Source organism: Notamacropus eugenii, chromosome 4, assembly GCF_028372415.1.
Source record: "Notamacropus eugenii isolate mMacEug1 chromosome 4, mMacEug1.pri_v2, whole genome shotgun sequence".
In the NCBI taxonomy this organism is placed as follows: Eukaryota; Metazoa; Chordata; class Mammalia; order Diprotodontia; family Macropodidae; genus Notamacropus; species Notamacropus eugenii.
In genome coordinates this window covers 221,163,781-221,184,799 of record NC_092875.1, presented here as the reverse complement: position 1 = coordinate 221,184,799, position 21,019 = coordinate 221,163,781, and the positions used below count along the sequence as shown (strand labels likewise).

General features: G+C 38.5%; 1 protein-coding gene and 1 long non-coding RNA gene across 2 annotated transcripts; one reads left to right on the top strand and one right to left on the bottom strand.

The window, feature by feature from the left end:
- Nucleotides 1–2,666: 2,666 nt before the first annotated feature.
- Nucleotides 2,667–5,533, top strand: LOC140500996 (uncharacterized). Its single transcript, XR_011966007.1, has 2 exons — nt 2,667–3,487; nt 4,827–5,533. It is a non-coding gene; the product is annotated as an uncharacterized lncRNA (long non-coding RNA).
- A 5,474-nt stretch (nt 5,534–11,007) lies between these two features.
- On the bottom strand, nt 11,008–19,131 carry DSEL (dermatan sulfate epimerase like). Its single transcript, XM_072604142.1, is given in 3 exon segments — nt 11,008–15,519; nt 15,521–17,058; nt 18,190–19,131. Coding segments are annotated over 2 exon segments (3,654 nt in total). The 5' UTR covers nt 16,172–17,058; nt 18,190–19,131; the 3' UTR covers nt 11,008–12,516.
- Between the last annotated feature and the right edge of the window lie 1,888 nt (nt 19,132–21,019).

Sequence of the window (21,019 nt, the reverse complement as noted above, 5' to 3'; positions counted from 1 at the left end):
TATACTGGACTTGTTAATGTTAAAACCTCTGTGTTTGTCATAACAACAGATAATTCAATTACATTTTCCACCAGGAAAACAAATTGCTTCCTTGACAACTGAGAATTTCAGGTAACAGCTGTTTATTTGCTCAACTGTGCTATCTTTACCTCTCCTGCCTCTTTGAAAAATTGTCCGTGCGTGTGTGTGTGTGTGTGTGTGTGTGTGTGTGTGTTTATGCATGTGTGTATGTGTTTCTGTCCAGGGTCCAATAAGAAGTAATCATTGTTAAAAACTTCAGAAGATTCTTTTGCTTCCTTAGCATTTCATTCTTAGAAGAAGACTTATCAATAAATGAATTCAGACTACCCAAATGTATTCATTCATGAACATATTTACAAATATTAAGAAAAAGTTGTCCCTGATGAATATAATATTTACCAATTGTAAGTGTCTAAAAAGGTCTGGGCACTGAGGCAGATGACCCAGGTGACTAAAAAGCTGAAGTAATCAAACAGCAGGCCTCAGCAATATGGTCAACAAAAATGCTGGTGAGATGCTGTGATGGCAATCAAAATAGGATCTTTTGCTCTTTTTGTTTTAGTATAATCATGTGCCTTTGATTGAATCTTGTCTTTATCAATGAAGAGTCTTTACAAGGAGTAAAGTACAGAAACCAGATACTTTAACTAAAAACAGTGTATGTATTTGTATTGTTAATTATTTTAATGTGATTAAAGATCTTTCCCACCCATTGGTGGGCCTGCCCATTGTGGGAAGCTTGAATAGGGGAGTTGTTTTGTAGAAGGGTCTCAAGTACTTTTTGTTTTGTTTTTTTTTTCTATTGAGGCACTGGGTCAAAAGATTGTGATATCCTTTGACTTTAAAAAAAGTATAAATACTCTGAGTTGAGGTTTTACTTTGGGGCTTCCTTTTTTGCAAAAAGGTTTGAGTGCCAGATGAGAACTCTAGGAAGTCCTTAAAGACCCCTTACCCCACCTCCACCCCCCGCCCTCCCCAGTCCCTCTTTGAAAACCCAGATGTCATGCTTCCCTCTCTGATAATAATGGTCAGACCACTGGGTTCCATTGTCTGCTCAATTCAGGCAGAGGAAGTCATGTCTGTTCATGTTTTGATTTCACTGTGTTTTCTTTGACTTTCAGGGTGCTGACTCCCAATGAATGATGTATGTGCTTGGTTAAAAGAGTGATACATGTGTTTGATTAAAGTGATTGTTAACCCCTCAAAAGTTGCCTTTCCATTTTATGAATGCAGATTCAATAACCTGTGATAATAGCGCTCCCCCACCCCCCCGTTCATATGTTGGGGTGCTTACTCCTACAGATGCAGAGGAAAGGGACTGGTAAATTTGTATGTGTGAAATCTCTCAGCCCCAGAACGCTCTTAGGTACAGTGTCATCATTTTTTTCTTCTTAGTTAGTGGCAAGGGTTTGGGGGTGGAGTAGGGGAGAGGTCTTGCAGCCCTGGAATTCAGTTCTGCTCTTGTTTGAAAGTAAAGTTATACATATTTAAAATGTTGGGCATCTTCTATTGCAATTAGACAGATAAAAAGACTCTTGATTCATCACTCAGTAGGGAGAATAGCTGTGGCACAAAATATGCTTAAAAGTTGTCTTCTATTCATAAGCATATGTTTTATAATGTTTTTAAGATTTTTATGGGAAATATACTGAATCTAGTTTTAGACTTAAATCAAGAAGACCTGATTTGAATCTCATCTCTAACTTAACTGAACTTATCTATGTAACCAGGGTATAAATCAATAAAACACTGAGTCTTAGGCTCTTCTCTTGTAAAAATGACATCAATAACAGCTATAATATCTACCTAACAGAATTTTAGGTTCAAAAAATTAAAGAGGAAAAACACTTTGCAAACTTTCATTAGTAAAGATTGGGTTCTAACTCCATGGTTCTGAAACTTTCTACAAAAGGTTATTCTAATATTATATCCTTACTTGATACAATCACCTATTCAGGATATCCTTTCCTAAAGTTGTCTACACTATTTTTGCCTTCACTGATTCTCTTTTCATTTCTTAACCCCTTGCAATCTTGTTTGCAATTTCATCATTCAAATGAAATTTTTACTCTGAAGTTATTAATGATTAATCTTAATTGACAATATTTTTTTCTTCTTTAATTGTTGTTCTTCTTGTCTCAGTGTATCAATTATCACTCTATGACAGCATCTGTCACATTTCTCTACCCTCTACTTCAGGAGAGTCTGTCCTCTCTGGGTTTTCATAGCAATGCTATCTTATCTTTTTCCTTCTGTCTTCTTGATTGTGCCTTAGTATTTTCTGGATCGTAGTATTTATGATCACTTAACTGTGGATGTACCCAAAGGCTCTATTTCTATTCTATTATCTCTCAGTATTTTTGCCCTTGGTGACCTGATTAGTTCCCATGGGGTCAAATACCAACTCTTAAGTGGATGACTCTCAGATCTATAAATTCAGTCATTGTTTCTTTCTTAAACTAGTATTAAAGCTTCATTGCCAACTATCTGATGAATATTTTGACCTTGTGTAATAGTAATTTAAATGGAAAGATCTTTCTCATTAATTAATAGGCCCATATGATCTGTTTGGACAGCCTAGAAGCCTGGGTCACATATGGTGGGAGGAGCTTGCTGAAGAGGCTGAACAGGAAGGGTGAGTGGGGTCAGGTCAGAAGTGAAAGAACACAGGCCAACTGACACATTGAGACAGCTGAGAGTGAGAAAGCCCTGGCTGAGGAAGGGGAGGTTTGAGAATAGCTTTTCCCTCTTCTGTGATCATGTTTATTTACTTCTTTGTCACCATGATGGAGTTTGATTTCTGGTCCTGGGATTTGGCTTTCTGGTGTTTAAATAAATATTTTTCTTCTGCCTTCTTTATATTTTGCGATGGAGAACTATGCTGGCATATTTATAGTCACCACTACTGCTGGGAATATTGCCTTGGCATCACAAACAGCATCGCAAAGTAAAAAAATCTCTATTTGGAGGCAGAAATATTTTAAAGGAAGACATTAATATCCCAGAATGGGAGAATTTACTGTTTTCCTCACTAGCAAAGGAGTGGGCTAAAAGCACTGGACCCTGTGAAAACTGGGAAGAGAGGTTACAGGAGGAGGAACCTGGAGATTTGGAAAGGTGTTTACAAGGAATGCCAATAAGACCAGGAAAGGACTTGGCAGGGGTAAAAGGAGAGGCTGGATTTTACTAATGGCTTAACATATTATGTGTAGAAACAGAGATGAGCAGCTTAAGGAAAAAATTCAGCTGTAAAAAGAGTACAAGAGCAGTCTGGGGGGGGGGGGGTCTCAAGTAGAAGGAAAGGCTCAGAAGAAACTGAAGGCTAAAAAAAGGAATGTGCCTCTGACCTTTGGACAGACCCAGCCTAGTTGCCACAGTGACAGAGGAAGTGGAATAATTTTAAAGGAAGAAGTTTCTCAGTCAGAAGCACGCTCAATAGTGAGGCAGAAACAGGAGAACCAAGGAGGTAAATCAGTGTTTAAGAAAATAATTGAGGATTTTATGCAGCAGGAGGTCACAGAATTTTGAGTCAGTTCACCCAAAGGATGGGAGAATCGTTAATATCTTGGATGGTGAGAATTAGTGATGATGGAGCTGAAGGAATTGCTACTGATTCCTTCTATTGCCTGAAATTTATAGGTATTAATCAGAATCCTTTGTACAGCAAACTTTTGGAGATTACAACATGCAAGGAGGTAACAATACAGCTAATTAGCTTTGGCCGAAGAAGGCTGCAGTACACAGTATCCTGCTGGTGCTATGTGGCCTAGTGGAGACAGACCCTGGTATTCACTTAGAGACTATATAAGAAAGTTAAAGGAGGAGATAATGAAGACTGCCATAATGAACAGAAATGCAGATGCATACTATGATACTCCCTTTGGAGTTTAGCATATGAATAAAATAGTGAAGACAGTTTCTCCTACTTTCAAGCACTTGATTTTGACTCTAATAATGGAGGAAATAGGGCACCCTCTTTCAGAGGTGCTGGACAAGATTTCACAGTTAGGTGACTTAGCAGACTGAGAAAAAGACAACATTGCTAGAGAGAGAGAATTGTTTACTGCTCTGTTGAGAGCAGAAGTAGATTTTAGAAGCGTAGATGATATTCCAACTAATGAGCTACACAGAATGTACCAAGAAAAAGAACTTGATATTAGACGAAATAGAGAAGTAAGAAATGCCCCTACAGATCCTGCTGAACCCTTGTACTCAAGTTTGTCTCACCTTCAAGGAGAATAGGAAGTTGGACAAATCCCAGCTTAGATTAGGATTAATAGCTCGAGGAATATATGTATTGGCTGGAGTGATAGGTTTGAATTATGAAGGAGAAATTCTTGTAACATTCCAAAATTTAGGTGATGAACCCATACAGTTTTGTAAAAATGATAGAATAGTTCAAGTGATTATTATTCCTTGTGAAACAAGACCATTAATGAAAACTTACCCTCTTTCTGAAATAACTAACAGAGGAACTAAAGGATTGAGTTCTACTGATAGAATAAAATCAGGAGCTAAAGTATGAGTAAAACAGAAGTTAGACGATGTTCCAGAGGCTACAGAAAATATAACACAAGGGAAAGATAATATTGTAACTATTGTTTATTCGGGAGAGGATGATTACCAAGTTGTACCCTTAACTCACATATTCTGCCATGATTGAGGCTGTGATAGTGGCTTTATGGACTCCAGAGCCACAGCTGATCCTATATCTAACCTGCTTCTGGTTATTGTTTCCTTATTTTGTTTGTTTGTTTTTTGTCTTTTCACCTGTTAAACTTGTTTACTATATTTGTTTCCTATAGGCTTAGTGCCCTCCACCTACAGATGTCTGATGCCTTAAGCCAGATGTCATCTCCTATCCATGACAGTGATGTGTCATCTCTGGACCTGAAGTTAACCAAACTCCAGATGACAGCTAACAAACTGATCTCTCAAATGGGACATCTTGGAGCAGGGACAGCTTTACATCCATCTCAGGAGGAAGTGGTTGTGGAAACAGAGACTGTCACTCTCTATCCAAAGATTTTGGGCCCCATTTTTTGAGAGAGAATGATGGGGGGCTTGTGATACCAGTTGCCCTACTGACCTGTGTAATGAATATGAAAGATCTTGGGGTCAAATATAATAGTAATTTAAATGGAATGATCTTTCTCATTAATTAATAGGCCCATGTGGTCTGTTTGGATCGCCTGGAAGCCTGGGTCACATGTGGTGGGACGAGCTTGCTGAAGAGGTGAAACAAGAAGGGTGGAACTGAACCAAGAGGAAGTGAGTGAGTGGGGTCAGGTCAGAGGGAAAAGAATGAAGGTCAACTGACACAGGCCCAACTGACACATTGTGACAGTTGATGGTGAGAAGGCCTTGGCTGGGGAAGGGAAGGTTTGAGAATGACTTTGCCCTTTGCTGTGATCATGTTTATTAACGTTTTTGTCACCATGATGGAGTTTGCTTTCTGGTTCTCAGATGTGGCTTTCTGGTGTTTAAATAAATGTTTTTCTTCTGCCTTCTATATGGACAGTCTTTTAAATTTTGTGATTGAGAACTATGCTGGCATATCTTGGCGATACACCTTGATACCCCATAGATATCTCTAACTCAACATGTCCAAAAAAAATAATCTCTTAACTAACCTTTTCCTCTTCATAACTTCCTATTTTTCTCCAGAGCACCACCATTCTTCCAGTGAAACAAGTTCACAACTCAAATATCTTTGGACTTTCTCTCTCTCTCTCTCTCTCTCTCTCTCTCTCTCTCTCTCTCTCTCTCTCTCTCTCTCTCTCTCTCTCTCTCTCTCTCTCTTTCTCTTTTTCTCTCTCTCTTCACTTATGCAATCAGTCAACAAATCTATTTAACTCTATCTCCCTATAGCTCTCAAACCAGTCCCCTTCTCTGTACTCACATGAAAATCCCTCTAATTCAGGCCCTCATCATTTTCACCTGGACTACTGCAATAACCTTCTAATTGTTCTCTCTCCTAGCTCTCAAATTCAACCTCTGCACAATAAAGTCATCAACAAGCATTTAAGTGTCTACTCTGTGCTGGGTATTGGCAATACAAAGAAAGGAAAAAAAATATACAGCACCTGATCTTAATAAGTCACTTTCAAAAGGAGAAACCAACATGCAAGCTGCTATTCAAAAACAAGATGTAGATAAAATAAAATGGAGATAATCTCAGAGTGAAAGGACTAAGAATAGAAAGGACTAGGCTAGTTTCCATTGCCCAGAAACCTACATATATACAGGAGAGTATGCTCCCAAGATAAATGTTTTCACTTCTGTTCTTGTCTATTTTCAGTAAATATCATTTTGAAAGCTAATTATTGTTAATTTGTTAATGATTCTCTCAAAATGATATTGAGAACACACTAGAATGAGGGCTTGTGCCAACAACACTGAAAAAAATTATTCTATCTTTCAAAGTTATCCCTAGAATTCCAACTGGAAGATGAAACTAGCCTTGCTTCGGGAATGTGAGTTGTTAGTTCACACAAAGTCCAGGATAGTAAATAGTTTACTGCATGTATTTTCTATCTATGGAGTCCTCCTGAAGATAAAGGTTTCATCTAACTTTAGAATTTACCACAATACCTGGAGCATAGCAGCAAATGCTTCTTTAATAATAGATGTCTCTGACCCTTATATTTGGAGCTACTCAATATTTTGTATGTTTTCTCTCCTTTTCAAGTACATTATCTACATATGTGAAAGAGATCTGTTAAATACTATCTTCAGTATTGTAGTATTCCAACCTCCTTTGTGTTACAGATAAGAAAGCCGAATTTCAGAGAAACAGTTATTTGCTGACTGTCTGATAATGGTAAGTAGTCAACCAGGATTTTAGCAGAGTTTTTGATTCTAATTCAACTCTTATTTGTCCTTAATGACAAATAGTCATTGACCTTAATAGTTTGTTACCTGGTTAGTATTGATTTACTCCCTTAGGCCTCCCAGGAACTTTGATTTTTGACTATCCAATCCACTTTTTGCACAGTGGCTAGAACACTAGACTTGGAATCAGGAAGATTCATTTTCATGAGTTCAAATCTGGGCTCAGATACTTAGTAGCTATGTGATACTGGGCAAATTGCTTAACCCTATTTGGCTCAGTTCCTCATCTGTAAAATGAGTTGGAGAAATAAATGGTAAAGCACTCCTGTATATTTTCCAAGAAAACCCCAAAGGAGTTCATGTAAAGTGAAACAGGACTGAAATTGCTGAACAACTACAATGTACTTCTCTTGTGCTATTTTCCATGATTATATATATTTGCATTTTTCTCCCTACTAGATTAGGCTGCTTGAAATTTCTGGATTTTCATTATTCATATTCTTCCTCTAAATTTATTCACAATTTTTTGGAATATGTTCTGTATTTATTTGTCTTCATGTGTGGTCACCTGTCCCATCCCAATGAATATATTACAAAGTGTGTGTGTGTGTGTGTGTGTGTGTGAGTGTGTGTATATTGTGGGAGAAGAGTTTATATGTACAAAGCAAAATAAATATGAAGAATACATACATGTGTATTTACACATACAATTACGTGCACATAAAATTCTTAGATGTGCACATGTGTACATAGTGGGTGCACACAAACCCATGTGCATACGCATAGATTCTTTACATTTACTTTTTACTATTTACAAGCCTTTCTACATGGGCATTGTGATGTGTTTTTCTGATATTTCTCATGGTTCTTTTACTACTTTGATAGACAAAGAATAATATAAATATAGATACAGGCATAATTAGTGTAGATATGCATCGTATAGGTATAGATAGACATGATGTGTATATATATACATATATATACACATATATATGCACAATGAAATACGTGCATATACACATGTATTTGTATATTATGTTAAATATTCATATTTGTATGTATATATGTGGACGTGTCATTGAATAATATACCTAGAAGACACCTAAAGGTCATTTAGTGCAAAGTTGTTCTCTCTCTCTCTCTCTCTCTCTCTGAAAGTAGAATAAAATCTGCCTCTCTTTTCCCTATCATTATCTACTGTCCCATCTTACAAAATACTTAAAAGGATTCAGAAATTGTAGGTACAAAAGAGAATCTGACACTTTAGAAATTCACTTCATTAAGGCATTTTATCCTCTTCTGCTGCTCTTTTATGTTTTGTGATACACACACACATACACATATATATGCATACATACACACGTTTGTATATAGATATGTATGTTTATATGTATATATACACATGTATACATATATACACATATAAACACAATGTGTGTATACACACACACTATATATATGCATACATGCATATACATACCTACACACACACACACACACACACACACACACACACATACACACTGTTTGTCTGTCTATATCCCCTTGTAGGTAGGTGCTTGAGATCCCAGAGAGCTCAAAATTAAATTAGTTGGTTCTAGACTTCTATGCCCCCGACCAACATACCTTAAATTCCAGTTCCCTGGGAAAAACATAGCTTCTTTCTATATATCCTTTTGACATAGGTAGTTTTCCTCTGTGAATTTTTTAGGATATTTCTAATTTTGTTAGGTTTTTAAAGAATTATTGTGTTGTACTACAAAGGGCATAGCATTTGAGTAAAAAAAACAACTGCTTCTGAATCTTTTTTTTTTTTTTTAACCGTTTAACTGAGTGACTCTGGGCAAATAACTTAAATCTCCCAGACCCACAGCTTCAATTTCTTTAATACCCTGATAATGCATTTTACACTACTTATAGGATTAGTGTGAAAAAAGCAAGCTACGAAGTGTAAAACTCTATATAAAAGTAGAAAATGAAAAGATGCTGTGTTCACAAGAATCACAGAATATGAGAGTCAGAAGAGACCTCAGTAGCTTTCTGATCCACCAAATACCCCAAAGGAATACTCAATAGCAAAAATTGGTCATCCAGCTCCTGCTTGAAACACTGTGTAGATGGCAAACTCACCATTTCTCAAAGTGGTTGCTCATTTCACTTTTAGATCTACTCTTTCGGATGTTTTTTCTCCCCTGACATCAAACCTAAAATTATATCTCTTCATAGTCGTTATCTGTTTCTCCTGGTTCTGTCATCCAGGGACAAACAGAAAAAAAAAAAAACAAAAAAAAAACAAAAAAACCAAAAGCCTAATCTCTGCTTCCCAGAACAGCCCATTAAATGCTTGAAACAGACTATATTGCCCTGAGTCTTCTTTTCCATAGGATAAATACCCTTAGGCTTTTCAAGTGATTCTTTGTTCTCTTATGACAGTTTTTGTTAAGAGGTATGTGGTAACGCAGAAAAGACTTTGGAAGCAGTACTCTGGATTCCTCTCTCTCTCTCTGGGTGACTTTGAATAATTAACCTCTTTGGATCTCAGTTTTGTCATTTGTAAAAATGAGGGAATTGGACTAGACCTTCATAGATTTCTCCTACCTTAAAATATACGACTTCAAGGAACAGAATTTTAGTTTTAGTAGAGGATATGAAGAGGTCTTGGTGAAAACTGCATCTCCTCCCTTTTCTATAAACCTCCTTCTTTGATCATTGTGTGATTTTTCATCTCGTGGCAGTCAGGGCAAGGGCCATCTGGTGTGGAAGGAAAGGAAAACACTAACATCAGCTTGAATCTGAGACAAGGTCGGGGCTAGTATAAGGGCTAGGAAAATTACTCAATATTGGGAGGCAGGCATTTGGGTTTACGATCTGAGGTGACTAATGTGCAAGTTTCTTGTTTTTGTCTAACCTGCTTACTCTCAGCCTATGTTAGTCAATAAATTCATACTTTACAACCCCTAAGGACTGCCATTCTTTTTCAATAAGGATACATTTTTCCTTGAGTGGTGCAGGAAAAGACTTTAGATTTGGAGCCAGAGGCTCTGAGTTCAAATCCTGCCTCTGAGAGGTAGCAATTGTGTGACCTGGGGAAGTCATTTAAACCTCCCTATGACTCAGTGCCCTTATTTGTAGAGTGAAGAGTGTAGACTCAGTGATCTATAAGGTTCTGTTCAGTTCTAAATCTACTACCTTATGATTGGCTATGAGCAAGAAGAAATGACTGAGAAGTTCCAGAGATAACAGTCAAAAAACAAACAATATTCAAAACATACCTGAAAGTCACTGCAAACAAAACTGATGGCAGCTAGCTTTTTCAGTGGATAAAGAGCAGGTCCTAGAATAGGGAAGAAGGAATTCAAATCTGGCTTCAGAAAACAACCAGTGTGTGACCCTAGCTGGACATATCACTTAATTTCTGATTGCCTCAGCTTCCTGAACTGTATAATGGGGATAATAGTAGCACCTACCTTACTGGATTTGTTGATCAAAAGAAGTAATATCTGCAGGTCACTTAGCACAGTCCCTGGGACATTGTTTTTTTGTTTTGTTTTGTTTTGTTTTTTCCATTTTGAAGACAATATTTTAACTAAATATATACATATATATATATATATATATATAAACCTCTATCTTCAGCATGGGATTATGTTCCACAGTTATTTAAGAGTACAGAGAGGCAAGAAACAAAATCAATTGTTTTCAGGTGGTAGAAAAGTCTATGATTATTGAATCACTAAATATTATACCTGGAAGAGACATTAGAAGTCATTTAATGCAAAGCTCACCTTCCACAGGTAAGGAATTAGGCATGGAAAGGTTGAGTTACTTGGTCAGTATCAAACAACTAGTTAGAGTTCAGGTCTCCAGAAGACTGAACAAAGACTTTATTCACATATTTTACTTTATTTGACACTGATTTTTACCCTACCCATAAGAAAATCAAAAGGGCATGCCTAATCATAATACTGAGTTGGATAAAATCTTCTTTTGGCATAAACTGTTTCAAGCCCAGTCCAATGACTGCTAAACCTCATTAAAAAAATGGTATAATTTTTACTTAGTTTGACATTTTGTTGGGCAAATTTTCAGAAAGGAAGTGGAGAACCACCTTCTGTTCAACCTTTCTATAATCAAAGAAAAACAACACTCAAGTTAAGTTGAGCTGGAATGCAACAATATCAACAGCTTTATCACGCTGGAGGCACATTTTGACATAATAACAAAAGACTGAGAAAAAGTCACTTTTATCTGGGTCACAAGTGTTGCAAGGCTTGGGGAAAACCACAGATTTAAACATCAGGAAAGGGTTGCAATCTGTACAGAAATTCTCATCGTCTTGACATTACCTAATGGTTTTCATCCAGTACACTGTAATTACTCCACCAGCATATTATAATAGCACAACATTCTGACTTCAAATCCTACAAAAATAAAATGAAGCATATTTCATGATGACTACATTTGTAATAAAATGCAGATGGCAAAGGAAACAGATGTCTCTGACATCATCTCCAATTTGATTTGCACATCTGCAGACATTTACAGTATGTACACATGTTCAAAAGAATGCTGAGCAAGATAAGTTAGGCAGTTTTAAAATGATGTTACCATTAGAAAGACACACTGACAAAATATCACTGTGTATTTAAAGGGAAAAAAATAAAATAATTATTATGGATGAAATCAATTACTCAAGTGTTATATTAACCCACAAAAAAACTGATTCTAAATCTAAATTGGACTCGTGCAAAAGTGAGCATTGAAAGAGACAAGGATAGTAGTTCAAATAGATAGTGCTACTCATTTGGACCCATGATATCAGAGAAAGCAGGAATGATAAGATGTAACAAAGAATATTTGTGATTTTCAGGAGGCAAAGAAAATAACAAGGGCATTTTGACTCAATAGTAATTCTAAAATGTAACAATCAGAAGGTCATAGCCATCATATCTATTGTTCAAAAGCTAACAATTCCTATTACTTCTGAGACAAAGTCTAAGGGGACATTTCTTGTGACTACTTTCCCATCTTTCTAAAGCACATTAGTTTATACGACTGTAAAACTTGACAATGGCATCCAGTCATATCTAATTGAAGCTTTCACTACCTCCCCACTCGTTAAATCTTAGAAGCAGTAAGAGGAGAATATGCTCTATTGTGTATGACAAACACATCAGAGGGCCCTTTGAAAGAAGGTGAGGATTTTTTTTTCTAGCCCATCTTGAAAGTAAGTAAAGTTTGGGTAAAGCAGCAACACCAAGGATTCTAGGAATTTCTGAGATCCAGGGATAGAGGATCTGTATTAGAACTGAAGAAATCTTTTTGAATCTCCCATTTTTCTCTTCCCTTACATCTCCCCACCCCCACCCAATCACCCCTTCAAAACAAAACAAATAAAAAAAAATATTTAGCTGGTCAAGTTTCTGACACAAAGGCAGCAAAAGTTGTTTTAAAGTAAAAAATAAATCTTGTGAGGCCAAATATGGTGTCTGTTTTTAAAATAATCTCTCTGTGCAAGTAACAGACTGTACACACACACACACACACACACACACACACACACACACATACATACTTTACAAGAATAAACAAACTCTTCTAATTCTTATCCACAAGTTGGGTTGGAAATCATTAGTGCAAATGACTGCCGACCTGCAGCATTCAGTCCGTAAACTTTGGATATCCTAGAAGATCCATAATTGTCCAGCAGATGTCCTCAATCAGCTTAATTTCTCCAGTAGGCATGTTTTGTTTCCAAATATTAATATTAGTTGGTGATATTTCCCCTTCATAAGGAAGATAAAAAAGGTTTGTGGAAGTAGCAAACAATATTTGGTTTAAACTAGCAGGAGACAAAGGAATACCAAGAAAGGCAAAAATTCTTTCAGTTGTCTTCTGTGGGAAATTCACAATATCTTCAAACCTGACCAACTGATAGTTGATTGGCAGCAAATCCTTATTGATTCTCAGTGCTGCTGCTGTGTTTGCTAGCCATAAATGAGCCAGTAAGGACACTGGACTTGATTTGGGATCTGATAACTCTTTCCTCAATGACTCATATTCAAAAGCATAGCCTGAATTCAAGTTGCATCTGTCTTTATGTCTTTGTACCTTAAAGAGCATGGCTAAGTGCTCAGGTACATTCTTTAAGGAATAAAGGCTTGGTTTGCTATTGTACAGCATTGAGTGGATCCATGCCCGAGGGTCCCTTACAATATACAATGCCCTCATGGAAGGCCCTATAACTTCTTGAAAGAAATGAAGCTTTAATGTCCAGCTTCCACTGCTTAAACTGAGTACAGGACGTGCACTTGGGTAAAAGACAAGGTGTCTCCTTAGGTCTCTAATGTATTCAGCATCTCTTTCTAAAGTGCCTTTTATTCTACTTCTTTGTTCCAGCAAAGACTCTCTCCTTTTTAATTTTCTTTTTTTGTCTTTGTTAACTGTAGAGTATTGAGTGAGTTTATTTCTACTGGGTTCATGCAGATGAATGTTTTGTAAATGAAGTTTTGTGTCCTGGACTAAAGATTGAAGCCAGCCTCTGAGCAAACGGAAATGACCACCCTGGATATCTGACACCCTCCATTCACAGGCATCTACAAATGAATCTATTTCAAATTCAGTCTCAGGGATATCAAGGTAGGTTGTAGGGACTCTAATGTACAGAAAGTCAGTGCTGTTGAAAAAGAGCTGCTTTAGGATTTCAGCTCCTGAACTAGGGAGTGAGGTAATGACAACATCTGGCAGAGCAACGGGGTGTCCTTCAGAATGCTTGGTTCTCTTGCTTGTCTTGGCCTCTGTGCTCATCATGTCATTGCTCCATTTGGCACAGATAGGCTGTGTACAAGTACTCCACACATCCAGCAATTCAATGAACCACAGTGTTATAACCATGATTAAGATCCAACGCATTAGTTTACTAAATGAAAGGTAAAATCTCCACTGAAAGGCTAAAATCATCAAACTCACACCCAGAATCAACCCCACTATCATATTAATTTTAAAACCAAAGGGAAAAGCAACACTACTATTCCTTATTGGCATTTCTCTAGTTTCAGTGCCTAAACCAAAATGGATAATTTGGTCTCGATCTGCTACATTAGCAAAGCCACCGAATCCCAGATAATTGAACCGGATCTTGAGATTTCGGTAATCTGTTACAATGGAAACAACATGGTCACTGTTGTTGACATTTAGTGAAATCTGAAGTCCAGATTTAGAATTATCAATAAATCTACAGTTGGAAACATTGACATAGGGTCCATGAAACACATAAGCAATTCTGCTTATGGTGGTTTCCATTTGAAATGTCACATTTACATACTGAGTCCAGCGTTTCTTGAACTCAGCAGCTTGTTCAGCTTCCTGTATTGTTGCTATGGGACTATTGCCATGATCATCAAACCAAAACATTTTATAATGGGCATCCCAGACATCCATCATGGCTCCATTATACTGGTTCATAAACTTGTATGGGACATATTTAAAATCAATATCCAGATTATGAAAAAAGGCACTGACGGAATTAATTGGAGATTCCTCTTCCTTCTCAATGTGATCCACAACGAGCAAGGTTTGGGAATTTAAGAGAAGCAAAGCACGATACACACTTTTAAGTTTCATAGTAGAAGAATAAGCAGTTACAGCTTCCCCACTCACAAACATCATTTCCCCTTGCTGGGAGGCTGTTATAATTTCTCCAGAAGCATCACCAACTTCTTCACTTGCCCACCTGAGCCACTGGGCACATTCCCCAAGCTGGCCCTCCCAAGGCTGATTGCATTGGCTTGAGGGTGATGGGGCAAACACAAGAACATTATTGAGGTGGCTTAATTTGGGCCCATAGAGGGCCTCAGAAACAAATACTTGCCCATTTGGAGCAAAAGTAAAAGAGTTTTGGTCAGGGTGTTCATGACCTGGGTTGAAGCTTCGCCAGCCATCAATCCAGGAATATGGCTGAAAGTGAACTATGTCATAGACTGCTCGACCACCCAGTTTCCCAGATTTAAAAGACACAAAAGTGTTGGTTTGTGTGTTTGGCAGGCCAGCTCCATAAGTGACTACCCCCCAGTTAGGGAATACATGCAATTTAGCAGTACCATAGTCAGCAGGAGGTTGTGGAGTGAGCTCTGGATCATACCAGATATATTCAGTGTGAAGAGTACTCCACCGCTGGGCAGTGGAAGGAACCATTGGACCATCTTTAGGTCGGTGCTTTCTAATTTGCTGAGCTAGCCAATTGCCAGCTCCATTCTTTAACACAAACTTATCCAAGAATACTAGCTGGCTCTCTGGCCCATAAAACCAGTTGTAGTTGGAATCTGCTATACCCACAGTTCTCTGAAAACCTGGTAAGAGTGTAGCAAAATAAAACCAAAAGTGCATTTTTAACCAGTTGTTCTCAAGATTATTGATATTAAAGTGACGCTGGGCCAGGAAAACATACTGTGTGACAGACTTGGCAGTATAACTTCCATAGGCTACACCTTCATCCAAAGAGCCATCCACAATGTGGTTAAGCAGAAACATGGTCTTTTCCATCACATCCACTACCACCTGTTTCCATATATTTGCTTGAGATCCTTTATCCACTCCAGTCACCAGGGCACCAGTGAGTAGTGCCAACATATTTGTGGCTTGATGGTTGTGGAGAAGTTGTTTTCCCCCATGCACGAACCTTAGAATATTCATACATTTCCTCAGTGACAGCCCATATCTTGTCCAGGTACTTTTGTCTCCTGTGATTATCAATTACATTGTATAGGAAGTCAAAGGCAGTGGCAAAACCTGTTAAGGAGTGGCCAAGTGGCACCTCATCCCCTGGAGCATTCTCAACTAGCCAGTCTTTGTAGCCAGCCATCCTATCCATGTATTCTAAGACAAATTCAAAGGCAGCTTTGTCATCTGGGCACAACAAACAATAGAATGCTAGGGGAGGGAGATTATTACCATAAATTTCATTCCACTTTGCAGCAAAATCAGCATGCTTGGGTGGAGGTAGGTAGTAAGTTGGATTGGACAGCATCACTGTAACTGCACTTCTGATAACTCTAAAAAGATGCAAATGGCTTGTGCGAGACTTTTGCCTCAGTGCTTGGATGTCTCTAGCATCAAAATATAAACTTGGATGGAAACTCCCTTTTTTCAGTTTTTGGTTGTAATTGAAATCGTGAACTTGCTGTGTCTTATATTGATCAATATCATCTGCAAAACCAGCCCATTCAGAATAATTGCTTATAGATTCTTCAAAACTGGCATGAACAAACATCACTAACAGTAACAGAAATAAGAAATGTCTTGTAAACATTAGCGCCATGATCCATTAGGCTGTTTCTCTCCTTCAGGCATACATGTCAAGCATATTGCTCATTACATTGACTGATCTGACTACAAAAATGCACATTTAAGGCCTTGATAAAAAAAAAATTAAATCTTCTGCTGTGAGATTCAGCTGATGCAAAACTCATCCAAAGTAAGTGAAGTCCGGAGAAGTGAGAACTTATATTCTCTATCTGTGTGCCCGACACAGTTATAGTACCACTAAAACTCAAGGAACCTTAAAGTCATTAAATCTTGCAACAACATATATAAAGAGTTAATTACTTCCTCTATGCCACAAGACTTGAATTTGTATAACTAGCTGAAAGCACATACTTTTAAAAAAAGAAAATAATAAAAGTGTTCCAAAGTACAATTTTGAAGCCATTATTCCATTAATGATGCTAATTTGATTTTTTTTTTCCTTTTTCACCAATTCAAGTAAAGTACTGAATTTCCTATAGTGAACTTGCTACTTGGAATTACTGCTCCTTTCCTTCCTGATTTTATAGCTTTCATCCTATGAAATCTCTCTTCTCCCACTTTCAGAGAAACAAACAGCTCTGAATGATTTTCACAAGTCCTTCTTAGTTGGCATAACTGCAGGTTTTCTAGCCTCTGTTGACTGCTGTCTGAAGATCTGTTGTTGTCCATATATTATGACAAAAATCATGCATTTTTATGTCTTCTTTTATTAAAATTTTCTGTATCAGTATGTTACAACCTGGAAACCATAACATTTTTTTTTTCTCTTCAGTCACCTGGGAATCTCTCCTCTGCCCATCATGAAGCCAATCAACCAAAGGAGAGAGAAAGAATTTCTTTCAATAAAGTAGCTATTTTTCTTTTTTTTTCTTTTCTCTTCCTGGTGCACGGCAATCCTTTCTGAGGGAAGAAACAAAACAAAAATGTTTTCTGAAGCTACAAATACATTGGAAATATATGCAATTATATGTTGAAAAAAATTACAATTTTCTTTTTCAATGAATTCATTCCAGGGAATAGCTTCTGAGAAATTTAAGAATAATTTCAATATGTATGCTTTTAAAATGTTGCTACTGGAATTCTACCCCGGTTTTACATTATAATGCATCCACTCATAATAATCTTCCTCCCATATACACAATAGGTATGCAGTAAGTTAGCTGATACCTGCTTGTAATCTATAAAATTGTCTGATCCAATTAATATTGTAGCTGGATTGTTGTGATTGACTATAATTTACAGAGTCTCCATATAAAAGTAAAATGAAATTATTGAAATGAAATAATTGGTGTGGTATATTCCTTATCTCATTCTTCTTCCTTACCCCCTCAGGGGCACACAATTCCTAGCAGAATGCTTATATGGACTAGGTTCTCAGTACTAGAGATTTGCTAAATATATCAAACTGAATGGTAAATAAAATGAAAGTTCAGGTAACTAAATATTAGCTAATGGTTTACAGTAGTGCTGTTTTATGGCCCCAAACAACTCCAAAGCTGCCCTCTTCTTAATAAACAAGTTATTTCTCTCTCTCTCTCTCTCTCTCTCTCTCTCTCTCTCTCTCTCTCTCTCTCTCTCTCTCGTCTCTTCTCTCTCTCTCTCTCTCTCTCTCTCTCTCTCTCTCTCTCTCTCTCTCTCTCTCTCTCTCTCTCTCTCTCTCTCTCTCTCTCTCTCCCCCTCTCCCTCCCCCCCCTCTCAACAATGTTGTGAGCAGTCACAGACATGGGAACATTTCATTCCCCTCACCTGTAGGCTTACCATGTATACTGCTGGATGACCACGAGAGGGTACTATAAACCAGTGTGAAAGAAATATCTCCCTTTGCCTTTCTTGGGGGGTGGAGAACTTAACCAAGTTTCAGTCGCCAACAAGTCTCTACACTGCAAAAGTCATTTACACGAAGAGTTTCCTGAACCATCCTGTCTCTTACATTTAAAATTCTTCCCGGGGAAAAAAAAAGCCTCTTTGTTATCTTTTTCCAAGGATGGGAGTGGAGGAAAGGAAAGTGATCCTTCCTCAAAATCATCTTACCTTAGGCAGGTCAGGATGGGAGTATCCCAGACAGCACTGAGTTCCTGGAGATTGGGGGAAGGGAAGTCAAAGCAAACTCATTTCAGAGGAACTGAAGGGCACCATCAATTTCCTTTCCTGGGCATCGCAAGCATCCCAGACTGTCTGCAGGACGCAGGAGGGACCGGTTCAATCTTGGGCGCCATAAATGTGAAGAGGGTTCGAGAGCTTGGGACCCCGACGCTTCGCTAGCCTTTTTTCCAAACGTCTGGGTTTCGTTTCTGTCCCATACGTCATGCTATCCCATCCCCCTTAGCCCACACGGATCCAGTCACCCCACTCTGCTAAAACTGCTTCCAGAGAGAGGGTGGGAAGACAGGGAAAAACCCACAACAGCTACAGGGACTCCCCAAATGGAGACCCTTACAAGCCTTCCAGCCCACTTTGGAGAAATCCAACAATTCCCCTGCGTTGTGCTCCGGTATTTGGAAAAGGCAGATCCTAGGAGATGCCCTCTGGCTGCCGCCGCCTCCGTCGCTTGGCAGTTTCTCCTGACTCTTGCCTCTAGATCACGGTTTCCAGCACAGGGAGTCGGGTTTTCCCTGAAGGCGAGCGCTGCCCTCCAGGCTGCTCGCCTCCACCGCCACCTCGTTTGCGTCTCCGCTTGTGGCTCCCTGGGCTGAGCTCAGAGTTGAAAGAGCCAAAGAAAGGCAGGGAGTGAAGGCTGGAGGGACGGGAGAAGGGGCGAGGGAGACCGAAGAGAAAGCAGCAGCATTGCCAAGGCGGACCTAGGGGCGGGGCCGGCTGGCCAGCTCCCAGGATCCTAATGCTCCGAGCCTTCTCTCTGGTCCAGCTGTTTCCCAGCTGCTGCTCTTCTTACAGGACGTCTTCCCGCGGGGAATCGCAGGCTGCCACCGCAGCAGCAGCTCTTCTGGGAGGAGTGGAAAAGGAAGAGGGTAGTTTGACTGGGAGAGAATGTTTGGGGAGTGTCATTCTCCTGAGAGGCAGTCGGGGGAAGCCGAGGAGGCTTACAGCTACCGACAATCTCCTGCATTTCTAAGTTCATCCTGACCGAATGTTGTCCTTATAGTATGAAGAAGGGGTATCATTTATGAATGAGAAGTGAGGGAGGGCATAAAAGGGTGAGCGTGAAGCGGTGGGGGGAAAGGGGTTGGGGGGTTCTGGCAATTATAAAATTGGAATGAGAAAAACAAAAAAAAAAAAAAACAGGAAAAAAACTGACGTTAGGAGAGGGAAAGACGAGAGATTTGTATAGTTGGGAAAAGGAGGGATTTCAGGGTGATGACTAAAAGGAGGTAGAAATTCTTCAGCAAGGTTAGACATAGGGACTTGTTTTGCAGGAAATAGTGCCTGAGCTGCTCTCGTTAGTTGTAAGAGGTAGTTAACCCTCCTCCTCAGTATCCTCCCTGAACCCTCCTTCCCCGCTGAGTGCTTAAAACAACAAAATAAGGGATGTTCAGGAGATTTTGTTTTTCTTTTTAAATTTCTTTTCCTCAAGAATCACAGATCTAAAGGCCAGGGTTGGGGGTGGGACTGGAAGATTTCGCCAGATAAGCTGATGAAAAATATTTTCCGAGCTGGGATAAAATATGAAAATATGGAATGAAAACAACTCCACCATATCCCCCCCCCCCCCCGCCAAAAAAAAAAAAGATCCTTTAAAAAAAAAACTTTCCAATTTGGAAGAAAAAATAATTTTCTTCAGGTGTTGAGGCGAATACATCAAAATGTGGAAGACAATGGGGGGATGCAAACAGTATGACACTGCTTCTATTAAAGATGTGTGGAATAAGTAAAGAAAGCTTTGAGGCAACTGAGGGACTTGGTGCATTCCTCATTCCTTGAATTTCTTGGAATATATTCATAACATGAGCTGTTAAGGACGAACTGTTTGTTAAGGAGGAACTGCTTATTACTTAGATTAAAGGTCACTGTTTTAACTGGTAATTTATTCCATAATGAATTTATTGAGTAGTGATATAACCGTGACACTAAAGCATATGGCTTCACTAAGATAAGTCCCTTAAAGGTTAAGTATTTTGTGGTTGCACCTTATCTAAAGGTGAATGTCACATATCATTCAAGTTGAAATAGCATACAGATATTCATTAATATAGGAATTGCTTGTAATAGCCTTCGAACTGCTCTCCTTATTATAACCCATCCTCCACGAGTGAGCCAAGATGATCATCCTAAAATATGCCATTCAATCATTGGGCAAACATTCATTAAGATATCTTGTGTGCAGCATACCGCTTTGATCCTGTTAAAGTCTCCAAGAGTTCCCTAGTGTTTATAAAATAAAGTTCAGGCAACATATTCTGCTCTTCTAGTCCCTCTACAATACCTGTCCTGTACTTATCTCTTATTAATTCCCTGTATAAATTTCCCACTCAGATTTAATCTGATTTGCTCATTGTCTCCCTGATCACATTTTAAGCTTTTCTATCTCTTTGCCTGAATGTGCATTTTGCTCCACCTGGATTACAGGATTCATGACGGGAAGGAATCTTAAAGATAATTCTAGTCCAAACCTATCCTTTTGCAGGTAAAGTATGTTTAGACAGAGCAGCCGTTCTGAAAAAAAAAAAAAGTCTGTGAGTTTTAGAGGACTACAAAATCAATATGAGCAATGTGAGCTAAGGTGATCTTGGGCTTTATTAAGCAGGGTATAGCTTCTGGAAACAAGGGGGGTGAAAATCTCAGTCTTCTTTAGATCTGATCTGGAGTTTTGTGTTCAGTTCTGGGCAGCAAAATTTAGGAAGGATATGTTGGAGAGTGTCATAACCAGTATGGAAAAGAGACTTGAATCCTAGTCCCATGAGGAACA